This window comes from Electrona antarctica (assembly GCF_951216825.1).
Source record: "Electrona antarctica genome assembly, chromosome: 21".
Lineage (NCBI taxonomy): Eukaryota > Metazoa > Chordata > Actinopteri > Myctophiformes > Myctophidae > Electrona > Electrona antarctica.
In genome coordinates, this window is record NC_136802.1 from 57,155 (window position 1) to 70,000 (window position 12,846).

At 44.1% G+C, this 12,846-nt stretch overlaps 1 protein-coding gene across 1 annotated transcript in view; it reads right to left on the bottom strand.

Moving 5' to 3' along the window:
* Window positions 1-9,435: 9,435 nt before the first annotated feature.
* Window positions 9,436-12,846, bottom strand: part of olfml3b (olfactomedin-like 3b) — a gene marked incomplete at its 3' end in the record, with an annotated part of 13,320 nt that continues 9,909 nt past the window's right edge. The window contains exons 3-6 of the mRNA XM_079490915.1: window positions 12,020-12,225; window positions 11,517-11,672; window positions 10,641-10,849; window positions 9,436-9,664 (exon numbers count right to left, since the gene is read on the bottom strand). Of these exons, the coding sequence (XP_079347041.1) occupies window positions 9,436-9,664; window positions 10,641-10,849; window positions 11,517-11,672; window positions 12,020-12,225 (800 nt within the window). The remainder of the gene's footprint in view (window positions 9,665-10,640; window positions 10,850-11,516; window positions 11,673-12,019; window positions 12,226-12,846) is intronic.

The following is a 12,846-nucleotide window of genomic DNA, read 5'->3' on the forward strand; positions in this document are numbered from 1 at the left end:
GTTCTGTAAACGTCTTCCAGTTCTTGGAAAATATGAAGAAGAAATCATCATCATTTATGAGAATAGTAAAGTAATGCAAAACTCATTTTACTTGCAGACATGTAATAATAAGAATGTATTTACAATATGTGTTTATATCAACCCTGCAGTTTTCTGTTATTCATCAACGTGACTACATTGTAAATATCAGGCAGTATTGATGACTTTAACCCCTTGAAGCCCAGCATCCATGGTCTGGGGGAACGTTAGGCCAACAGGTGTTGTGAGCTTGTAGATCGGCTATTTCTTTAGCTGTATAACGGGGGACACGGCAGTACGCTGAGCTCTAACTCTGGTCCAATTCAAATAAACTCATAAACTACAGTGTTTAGTTAGTAGTTTAGTACACTGAGCTAACTCTGGTCCAATTCAAATAAACTCATAAACTACAGTGTTTAGTTAGTAGTTTAGTACACTGAGCTAACTCTGGTCCAATCTATTTAGGCCTGACGTCGAAATTAAAAAAAAAACTCTTCTAAACCCTGACAGTTTTCTGAAATACCTATGTTTCTGTATCAGTGGTTCTCAATATTTCAAAGATTTGCGCCACATTTTCACGATTATTCAAAAATAGCAGATGAGCTTGTAGATCTGCTATTTCTTTAATAGCTAAAGTATAACATAATGCTTAAAACACCAAAAGGGTTTCCCGCCCAGAATTGGTTAAAATAAACTCATAAACTACAGAGTTTAGTTTCCCAAACAGTGCAGCCGCTAAATTATAAATTGTCGCTGGCACACTTTTATAGCCTGGTTAATAAACCAGACCGAATCAGCCGTTGGCAAAAAAAAGTTGCCTACCAGCGGATTTCGGTCTGGCGAGGCTCAGTAGCACGCCTCTTTCCTACAATCGAGAACAGGTCGGACCAATCGGGACACGGTATGCAATATGGGCGGGCTTTGGTACAGTGACGTTCAATGCTTGAGACTTTTGACTGACAGTAGCTCTGACCAATTGCGTCAAAGAGAGAATGTTTGAACCCGCCCCCTGGGAAATGAAATCCAAGTGGAGCCAGCCCAGACTGATATACCGCGACAGTGTTGTGTGATATTAGTCTGGCTTATTAGCCAGGCTAACACTTTTATGGGTCAGCTAATTTTTTTTATTTTTTATTCAAATATATGTATAAAGAAATTGAAAATCAATCAGCATGAATACACATAACAATTCCATACAAACATGGAAAGAATCCTGAAACTATAGCAGATCTACAAGCTCACAACAGCGTCTTGGGGTTCTGCTATTTTCACTAGATTAGGTTAAGCATCAAATCTACACAACCTGTCACGTCTAAAGTCAGGAAAAATACCATTACATCAGTTGGTCCATTAATGTCAACCTGAGACCGACTTACATTCAACGCAGATCCAATATGATCAATATAGTTCAGACAGACTTACATTCAACGCAGATCCAATATGATCAATATAGTTCAGACAGACTTACATTCAACGCAGATCCAATATGATCAATATAGTTCAGACAGACTTACATTCAACGCAGATCCAATATGATCAATATAGTTCAGACAGACTTACATTCAACGCAGATCCAATATGATCAATATAGTTCAGACAGACTTACATTCAACGCAGATCCAATATGATCAATATAGTTCAGACCGACTTACATTCAACGCAGATCCAATATGATCAATATAGTTCAGACAGACTTACATTCAACGCAGATCCAATATGATCAATATAGTTCAGACAGACTTACATTCAACGCAGATCCAATATGATCAATCAGCAGGTCAGTCCGTCCTGTCTGGGAGTTTCTGTGCAGACACACAAATCTCTCTTTTTTTCAGAGCCCAGGAGGACGGTTCATTTGCCTGATGTTTGCATATTCCAGACCTCAGTAATACTCTGTCCAATCAGTGGCTCACATACACAACCCTACAGGCAAATGGAGCCCAGAGAAGGATTTACTCTATGCAAATGATCCCATAGGCTGAATGAACAACACACTATAGTGTAGTGATGGTTGTATTGGGTCAAATGATCCTATAGGCTGAATGAAAACAACACACTAGTGATGGTTGTATTGGGTCAAATGATCCCATAGGCTGAATGAACAACACACTATAGTGTAGTGATGGTTGTATTGGGTCAAATGATCCTATAGGCTGAATGAAAACAACACACTAGTGGTGGTGGTTGTAGTGGGGGAGCAATGAGCATTATGGTCAATATGTTCTACCTGACACACTAAAGCCCTAAATACACCAAAGGGTCACCAAGCAACTCCTTGGGTCCAAACGGAAGGAGTTGCATGGTGACCCTTTGGTGTGGTTTGAGACAATATTGAATTCCATGCGTTGAATCACTTGGGACAACGTGGGTCAACGTGCAACGAGACATATCACACTGCTGGGACAACGTGGGTCAACGTGCAACGAGACATATCACACTGCTGGGACAACGTGGGTCAACGTGCAACGAGACATATCACACTGCTGGGACAACGTGGGTCAACGTGCAACGAGACATATCACACTGCTGGGACAACGTGGGTCAACGTGCAACGAGACATATCACACTGCTGGGACAACGTGGGTCAACGTGCAACGAGACAGATCACACTGCTGGGACAACGTGGGTCAACGTGCAACGAGACAGATCACACTGCTGGGACAACGTGGGTCAACGTGCAACGAGACATATCACACTGCTGGGACAACGTGGGTCAACGTGCAACGAGACATATCACACTGCTGGGACAACGTGGGTCAACGTGCAACGAGACATATCACACTGCTGGGACAACGTGGGTCAACGTGCAACGAGACATATCACACTGCTGGGACAACGTGGGTCAACGTGCAACGAGACTGCTGGGACAACGCTAAAACCGTCTTGACCCTTTGGTGTGGTTAGGGCTTAAGAATGGTTGTATCAAGGAAACTATAGATTGGGGGTATGCGCGTGCGTAAAGTGAGTGGCAAATCATGTGGCAAAGTGAGTTTAGCGTCGTTTAACGTTGCTATTTTTGAATAGCGAAAGTATAATAAAATAATTGTTATAGCTTAAATCTAAAATGACAGATCCTTTCTCGGTTTGAATGGGCTAAAGATTGTTCCTTTTTCAAGAAAAGAAAAGTTTCAAATGTTAAGAATGGATGAAGGGGATTTATTTCTCTAGAGGAACGGACAAGTGGCATCTCACAGTGATCTGGATACGCTAATATAACTAAGAATCATTGACTTAATTGTAACAAGTCAATGATTCTTAGTTAATGATTCTTATGCTCTGCTGGGTTTGTTTGTGTAAGCAAAGTGGAGTAGCTTTTTACAATGACAGTATTACTATAATAATAATATACAGTACATACATAGGAAGAGACACTGAATACTGTCTCATGGTGTTATATTTATTCAGAAACAGATATTTTACATTGGTCACCTTGGAGTAAATTAACAACTACACGTTATCCGTTGTCTCCTTTTCACTGCTCCACTTCCATTTTAGAGAGAAACATAAGACTTAAACAACATAACAGTTACAGTACAGCGTTTATATTTTTCTAAAGTACAGTATAATGGAAATAAAGCTGTTTATTTGGGTTCTACTAATATAAACAGTTATAGTTTGGGGAAATCTTGACAAAAGTTCCCATGGTGTACGTCTGGCAAACCTTCTTCAATGTCAGCAACATTTATATGAATTCTTATGTGCTACATGGGAGAGAATGTACACAATGCATGTACACAATGCATGTACACAATGCATGTACACAATATGGGAGAGAATGCATATACACACAATAATATGATGTGCTCTAGGTCGTCCTCAGATGAGCCCTCCATCGTCGCTTCCATACATACACCCACAAATATCAAGAGTATAGCTTTCTAATGTATTATTGGACACAATGTTTCATTGCAGACTTTCTTGCATTTGTTATGATAAGTACAGTAAATCCCTACTTCATCTGTGATTAAGTACAGTACTATAGTTAGCCTGGATAATAAGCAAGACTCATATCACACTGTGCCGCAGGCAATTTGTTCCACGCCTGGTTTATTAACCAGGCTATATACTAGTAGTCTGGTTTATTAACCAGGCTATATACTAGTAGTCTGGTTTATTAACCAGGCTATATACTAGTAGTCTGGTTTATTAACCAGGCTATATACTAGTAGCGATAGTATATAGTCTGGTTTATTAACCAGGCTATATACTAGTAGCGATAGTATATAGTCTGGTTTATTAACCAGGCTATATACTAGTAGCGATAGTATATAGTCTGGTTTATTAACCAGGCTATATACTAGTAGCGATAGTATATAGCCTGGTTTATTAACCAGGCTATATACTAGTAGCGATAGTATATAGTCTGGTTTATTAACCAGGCTATATACTAGTAGCGATAGTATATAGTCTGGTTTATTAACCAGGCTATATACTAGTAGCGATAGTATATAGTCTGGTTTATTAACCAGGCTATATACTAGTAGCGATAGTATATAGTCTGGTTTATTAACCAGGCTATATACTAGTAGCGATAGTATATAGTCTGGTTTATTAACCAGGCTATATACTAGTAGCGATAGTATATAGTCTGGTTTATTAACCAGGCTATATACTAGTAGCGATAGTATATAGCCTGGTTTATTAACCAGGCTATATACTAGTAGCGATAGTATATAGTCTGGTTTATTAACCAGGCTATATACTAGTAGCGATAGTATATAGTCTGGTTTATTAACCAGGCTATATACTAGTAGCGATAGTATATAGTCTGGTTTATTAACCAGGCTATATACTAGTAGCGATAGTATATAGTCTGGTTTATTAACCAGGCTATATACTAGTAGCGATAGTATATAGTCTGGTTTATTAACCAGGCTATATACTAGTAGCGATAGTATATAGTCTGGTTTATTAACCAGGCTATATACTAGTAGCGATAGTATATAGCCTGGTTTATTAACCAGGCTATATACTAGTAGCGATAGTATATAGTCTGGTTTATTAACCAGGCTATATACTAGTAGCGATAGTATATAGTCTGGTTTATTAACCAGGCTATATACTAGTAGCGACATCACCTCCAGCTCAGAGACTTGTTATGTAAACCAGTTAGTGCTTCACAAACGGTTCCAGAAGAGAATAATATGATAATAATTCTGATCATTATGTCTCCCCGCAGGGCCAGGACCCGAACTAGTGAAAATAGCAGATCTATACAAGCTCACAACGGGTCGCTTTGCTTCGCACCGCATATAGGAGCTTGTAGATCAGCTATTTTCTACTGCTTCTACATTTTTCTTTAAATGTAGATTTTTGTGTTCTTGTCAAATTCTTGTGAAAAATAGATTTTTTTTAAGGGGAAAATCTTTTGAAATAATACAAGGAAGCAGTGATGTACAGGCGTTGTGGTGATGAGTACAGTAGGCCTAACGTACAGTAGGCCTAACGTACAGTAGGCCTAACGTAGTTCCACAGAGGCTTTGTGGTGATGAGTACAGTAGGCCTAACGTAGTTAGTTTGTGGTGATGAGTACAGTAGGCCTAACGTACAGTAGGCCTAACGTAGTTCCACAGAGGCTTTGTGGTGATGAGTACAGTAGGCCTAACGTAGTTAGTTTGTGGTGATGAGTACAGTAGGCCTAACGTAGTTAGTTTGTGGTGATGAGTACAGTAGGCCTAACGTACAGTAGGCCTAACGTACAGTAGGCCTAACGTAGTTCCACAGAGGCTTTGTGGTGATGAGTACAGTAGGCCTAACGTAGTTAGTTTGTGGTGATGAGTACAGTAGGCCTAACGTAGTTAGTTTGTGGTGATGAGTACAGTAGGCCTAACGTAGTTAGTTTGTGGTGATGAGTACAGTAGGCCTAACGTAGTTAGTTTGTGGTGATGAGTACAGTAGGCCTAACGTAGTTAGTTTGTGGTGATGAGTACAGTAGGCCTAACGTAGTTAGTTTGTGGTGATGAGTACAGTAGGCCTAACGTAGTTAGTTTGTGGTGATGAGTACAGTAGGCCTAACGTAGTTAGTTTGTGGTGATGAGTACAGTAGGCCTAACGTAGTTAGTTTGTGGTGATGAGTACAGTAGGCCTAACGTAGTTCCACAGTCAGTTCTACAATCTAAACAGATCATTAATTAATTGTTTGTCTAAACATGTTATGGTTTGACAAATGATGGGTTAGGGTTACAGTACATTTGGGTTGAAGTTTATTATAATTATAACCAAATGATGACACGTTCTAGAAAGTAATTACTTGAGTGCATGATTACAAATAAATGGTCCTGCCATTGAAACTCATGTCTGATTATTATTATTACCAACTAAAGAAGGGAATAGTGCAACTGAGATGAAGCAAATACAATAATGTCCACCATCTGCTCATCATCAGAATGAACTGTGGCGAAGTTAGGATTAGGAGAGCAGACGTAAATAAGAGTAAATAAAACGCCTGGGTTTCTGATGCTATTCTCACATACGACCAAATCAGTTGAGCTGTTCCTGAGAGAAATGTCCTTAAAAGCCCCTCCCTATATGATGAGAAAGCCTGATGGTTCAAAATTGCACATTTGTGGGGATAGAAAACACATAGGGGTCGAAAACACATAGGGGTCCAGAGGAGGGAGGGGATATAAAACACATAGGGGTCCAGAGGAGGGATATAAAACACATAGGGGTCCAGAGGAGGGAGGGGATATAAAACACATAGGGGTCCAGAGGAGGGAGGGGATATAAAACACATAGGGGTCCAGAGGAGGGATATAAAACACATAGGGGTCCAGAGGAGGGATATAAAACACATAGGGGTCCAGAGGAGGGATATAAAACACATAGGGGTCCAGAGGAGGGATATAAAACACATAGGGGTCCAGAGGAGGGATATAAAACACATAGGGGTCCAGAGGAGGGATATAAAACACATAGGGGTCCAGAGGAGGGAGGGGATATAAAACACATAGGGGTCCAGAGGAGGGATATAAAACACATAGGGGTCCAGAGGAGGGATATAAAACACATAGGGGTCCAGAGGAGGGGATATAAAACACATAGGGGTCCAGAGGAGGGAGGGGATATAAAACACATAGGGGTCCAGAGGAGGGATATAAAACACATAGGGGTCCAGAGGAGGGATATAAAACACATAGGGGTCCAGAGGAGGGATATAAAACACATAGGGGTCCAGAGGAGGGGATATAAAACACATAGGGGTCCAGAGGAGGGGATATAAAACACATAGGGGTCCAGAGGAGGGAGGGGATATAAAACACATAGGGGTCCAGAGGAGGGATATAAAACACATAGGGGTCCAGAGGAGGGATATAAAACACATAGGGGTCCAGAGGAGGGATATAAAACACATAGGGGTCCAGAGGAGGGGATATAAAACACATAGGGGTCCAGAGGAGGGGATATAAAACACATAGGGGTCCAGAGGAGGGATATAAAACACATAGGGGTCCAGAGGAGGGATATAAAACACATAGGGGTCCAGAGGAGGGGATATAAAACACATAGGGGTCCAGAGGAGGGGATATAAAACATATAGGGGTCCAGAGGAGGGGATATAAAACACATAGGGGTCCAGAGGAGGGGATATAAAACACATAGGGGTCCAGAGGAGGGATCTAAAACACATAGGGGTCCAGAGGAGGGGATATAAAACACATAGGGGTCCAGAGGAGGGATATAAAACACATAGGGGTCCAGAGGAGGGATATAAAACACATAGGGGTCCAGAGGAGGGATATAAAACACATAGGGGTCCAGAGGAGGGATATAAAACACATAGGGGTCCAGAGGAGGGGATATAAAACACATAGGGGTCCAGAGGAGGGGATATAAAACACATAGGGGTCCAGAGGAGGGATATAAAACACATAGGGGTCCAGAGGAGGGATATAAAACACATAGGGGTCCAGAGGAGGGAGGGATATAAAACACATAGGGGTCCAGAGGAGGGAGGGATATAAAACACATAGGGGTCCAGAGGAGGGAGGGGATATAAAACACATAGGGGTCCAGAGGAGGGGATATAAAACACATAGGGGTCCAGAGGAGGGATCTAAAACACATAGGGGTCCAGAGGAGGGAGGGATATAAAACACATAGGGGTCCAGAGGAGGGATATAAAACACATAGGGGTCCAGAGGAGGGATCTAAAACACATAGGGGTCCAGAGGAGGGGATATAAAACACATAGGGGTCCAGAGGAGGGATATAAAACACATAGGGGTCCAGAGGAGGGAGGGGATATAAAACACATAGGGGTCCAGAGGAGGGGATATAAAACACATAGGGGTCCAGAGGAGGGATCTAAAACACATAGGGGTCCAGAGGAGGGAGGGATATAAAACACATAGGGGTCCAGAGGAGGGATATAAAACACATAGTGGTCCAGAGGAGGGATATAAAACACATAGGGGTCCAGAGGAGGGATATAAAACACATAGGGGTCCAGAGGAGGGATATAAAACACATAGGGGTCCAGAGGAGGGATCTAAAACACATAGGGGTCCAGAGGAGGGAGGGATATAAAACACATAGGGGTCCAGAGGAGGGATATAAAACACATAGTGGTCCAGAGGAGGGGATATAAAACACATAGGGGTCCAGAGGAGGGGATATAAAACACATAGGGGTCCAGAGGAGGGGATATAAAACACATAGGGGTCCAGAGGAGGGATCTAAAACACATAGGGGTCCAGAGGAGGGAGGGATCTAAAACACATAGGGGTCCAGAGGAGGGATATAAAACACATAGGGGTCCAGAGGAGGGATATAAAACACATAGGGGTCCAGAGGAGGGAGGGATATAAAACACATAGGGGTCCAGAGGAGGGGATATAAAACACATAGGGGTCCAGAGGAGGGATATAAAACACATAGGGGTCCAGAGGAGGGATATAAAACACATAGGGGTCCAGAGGAGGGATATAAAACACATAGGGGTCCAGAGGAGGGATATAAAACACATAGGGGTCCAGAGGAGGGATATAAAACACATAGGGGTCCAGAGGAGGGGATATAAAACACATAGGGGTCCAGAGGAGGGATATAAAACACATAGGGGTCCAGAGGAGCGCAAATATCACACAGAAATAAATGTGAAAAGTTGAATTTCATGATGTAGGACTTTTGTAGTAGGCGCTAATATATTAAAGTCTAACTCATGTTGCTATGATTAGGTGATGCAATGATGATGTAAAACAAACGGTGTCAAAACAAACATTAAATTCTCTTTATTGTTAATGGCATTTAATGTTTGTGTTTAGGGACAAGATGACGTAAATTTCCCCTTCATTGTCAGCTAGCAGTAGTAGCACCGCTCAAACATGGAGTCGTCATAAATGTGAAAATCATCCGTGTTTAGTGTTCTAGGTTTATTTTTATTTTTATGGATTCATCATAAACGTTGTGATCTCCTCAGACCTCCAGTTTGTGTTTGATGAGCAGCTTGTAGAGGATCTGGTAGCCGTCGTGGTCCCAGGCGTACAGCAGCTGTTCTCCAGGGTTGTACTTGATGCTGGCGTGGGAGCCGTAGCGTTTGGGGAAGTAGACCAGCGGAGCCTCATCGGTGCTCACCAGGCCACTGACGTCAAACACACACTGGACCCGAGACCGGCCCGGCTGGGCTGTGTTGTACACCACATACCTGTACAGTACAGTACAGTACAGTACAGTACATTAATCTGTACGGTGTTGTACACCACATACCTGTACAGTACAGTACAGTACAGTACAGTACAGTACAGTACATTAATCTGTACGGTGTTGTACACCACATACCTGACATCAAGTACAGTACATTTATCTATTCACATACCTGCAAATAGAGTATATTTATAATGTATCTGTCCACGTACCTGACAACAAGTCATACAGTACATGCATTTATCTTCTCACGCTTAGATTGAGAAGAGTTCGTAGTGTATACTGTACCTGCCTCACAAAACAAATCTATTCATCGTCTTCAATTAGTACAGAATGCTGCTGCTGGCCTGTTATCAGCTGGCTCCAGGACGTTCGACCACATCACCCCCGTTTTAGCGTCCCTACACTAGTGGCTCACAATCTCCTCCAGAATCGATTTATAACTCCTTCTCACCATATACAAGTCTCCACCCTACATCTCACCATATAGAGCGTCGCAGTCCCGCCCCCTCGAGAGACCCGGAAAAGAAATCCCTGTTAATTTTCCTCATAGACTTTTCAGAAAGTATTTATTTAAAGACGTTTACGCCACGGACAAAGCCAACTCTTGTCGTGACAAATCATGACAATAAACACAATGTTTTGGGCCAAACAAAGAATTAGAAAGTAGAAAAAAACAGCAGGTTACAACACTTTTTTTGTTGTTTTTCTTCTTTGTAATTATTAGTTTGGTCCAAAATGTTTAAGTTTGTTGTCATGATTTGTCACAATTCGAGTTGGCTTCGTACGACGCTTATAAGGTCTTTAAATAAATACTTTTTGAAATGTCCATGGGAAAAATGCATTGGGATTCATTTCCTGGGCCTGGCGTCATCATGAAAGGGGGCGGGACTGTGACGCTCTATACAAGGCTAGGTCCGTTCTCCAACGGTTCTCAAGTTACGTGCATTACAGCCATAATATAAGAGTATTATTACAGCGTGCCGCAGATGACGAACGCCGCCTCAGCGTTGTCCCGTGGACAGGCCGTGTCCCAGGTCTGCTCCATGTCCAGCGTGCTGGCATCCATCTTGGCCAGCGAGATGTGCCTCTCGTTCTGCGTGGCGTAGATCGCCCACAGACCCTCCTCGTCCACCGCCAGGTCCACCAGGGTCTCTGGGTTCAGGCTGTACACCGCCACCTGATCCTATTGGTCAATCAGTTAGTGGACAATAAACACCTGCTCCTATTGGTCAATCAGTTAGTGGACAATAAACACCTGCTCCTATTGGTCAATCAGTTAGTAGACTATAAACACCTGCTCCTATTGGTCAATCAGTTAGTAGACTATAAACACCTGCTCCTATTGGTCAATCAGTTAGTGGACAATAAACACCTGCTCCTATTGGTCAATCAGTTAGTGGACAATAAACACCTGCTCCTATTGGTCAATCAGTTATGATATGTTATAATGTATGGTGTGGTGTGGTGTGGGTGCGGTGCAGTGCGGTGCGGTGCGGTGCAGTGCAGTGCAGTGCAGTGCAGTGCAGTGCAGTGGAGTGCAGTATGGGTAGTGTAGTGTAGTGTAGAGCAGTGCAGTGCAGTGCAGTGCAGTGCAGTGCAGTGCAGTGCAGTGCAGTGCAGTGCAGTGCAGTGCAGTATGGGTAGTGTAGTGTAGTGCAGTGCAGTGCAGTGCAGTGCAGTGCAGTGCAGTGCAGTGCAGTGCAGTATGGGTAGTGTAGTGCGGTGCAGTGCAGTGCAGTGCAGTGCAGTGCAGTGCAGTGCAGTGCAGTGCAGTGCAGTGCAGTGCAGTGCAGTGCAGTATGGGTAGTGTAGTGTAGTGTAGAGCAGTGCAGTGCAGTACCGTCCAGTACCTGCAGGGGGAACACCACAGTGTCCACCACAGAGCTGTTCTTCAGGTCGTATCTCACCACCATGGGGGGCGTGGCCTCCTCCTGCTTCACGTAGTAGGCGTGGTGCTGGTAGACCACGTGACCCGTCCCCCGCCAGGCCGACGGCAGCCTCTGGACCTTATGGCACGGGACGTGGCAGAAAATATTACAGAGGGCACTTTTGGCACAGTATTGAAAATAGGTAATCTACAAGCTCAACGCGTCGCACTGCTTGTAGATTGTGTGTAGATTGTGTGTAGCACTGTGTGACAGTGCTCACCTTGGCCTGGGCGACGCCCCCTGTGATGTCACAGTGCTCACCTTGGCCTGGGCGACGCCCCCTGTGATGTCACAGGTCTCACCTTGGCCTGGGCGACACCCCCTGTGATGTCACAGGTCTCACCTTGGCTTGGGCTGTGCCCCCTGTGATGTCACAGGTCTCACCTTGGCCTGGGCGGTTCCCCCTGTGATGTCACAGGTCTCACCTTGGCCTGGGCGGTCCCCGGGGAGCTGGTGAAGTGCTGCACGGAGGAGAACTCGTAGATGGCGTCTCCGTCGGTGCCGTTGAAGACGAACACCTTCCCAGACGAGGAGCGACTGCTCTCGATGTCTTTGGTCCACGAGCCCTTCGCTCCTCCAAGACGCTTCAGGATCTTCATGGCTTTGATGCTGGAGATCATGTCCCTACAGTCTGGAGAGGAGAGGGGAGTCAATGTTAGTGGATGGAGAGGAGAGGAGAGGTCCCTACAGTCTGGAGAGGAGAGGGGAGTCAATGTTAGTGGATGGAGAGGAGAGGAGAGATCATGTCCCTACAGTCTGGAGAGGAGAGGGGAGTCAATGTTAGTGGATGGAGAGGAGAGGAGAGATCATGTCCCTACAGCCTGGAGAGGAGAGGGGAGTCAGTGTTAGTGGATGGAGAGGAGAGGAGAGATCATGTCCCTACAGTCTGGAGAGGAGAGGGGAGTCAATGTTAGTGGATGGAGAGGAGAGGAGAGATCAGTCTGGAGAGGAGAGGTAGTGTTAGTGGATGGAGAGGAGAGGAGAGGTCCCTACAGTCTGGAGAGGAGAGGGGAGGTAGTGTTAGTGGATGGAGAGGAGAGGTCCCTACAGTCTGGAGAGGAGAGGGGAGTCAGTGTTAGTGGATGGAGAGGAGAGGAGAGATCATGTCCCTACAGTCTGGAGAGGAGAGGGGAGGTAGTGTTAGTGGATGGAGAGGAGAGGTCCCTACAGTCTGGAGAGGAGAGGGGAGTCAGTGTTAGTGGATGGAGAGGAGAGGAGAGATCATGTCCCTACAGTCTGGAGAGGAGAGGGG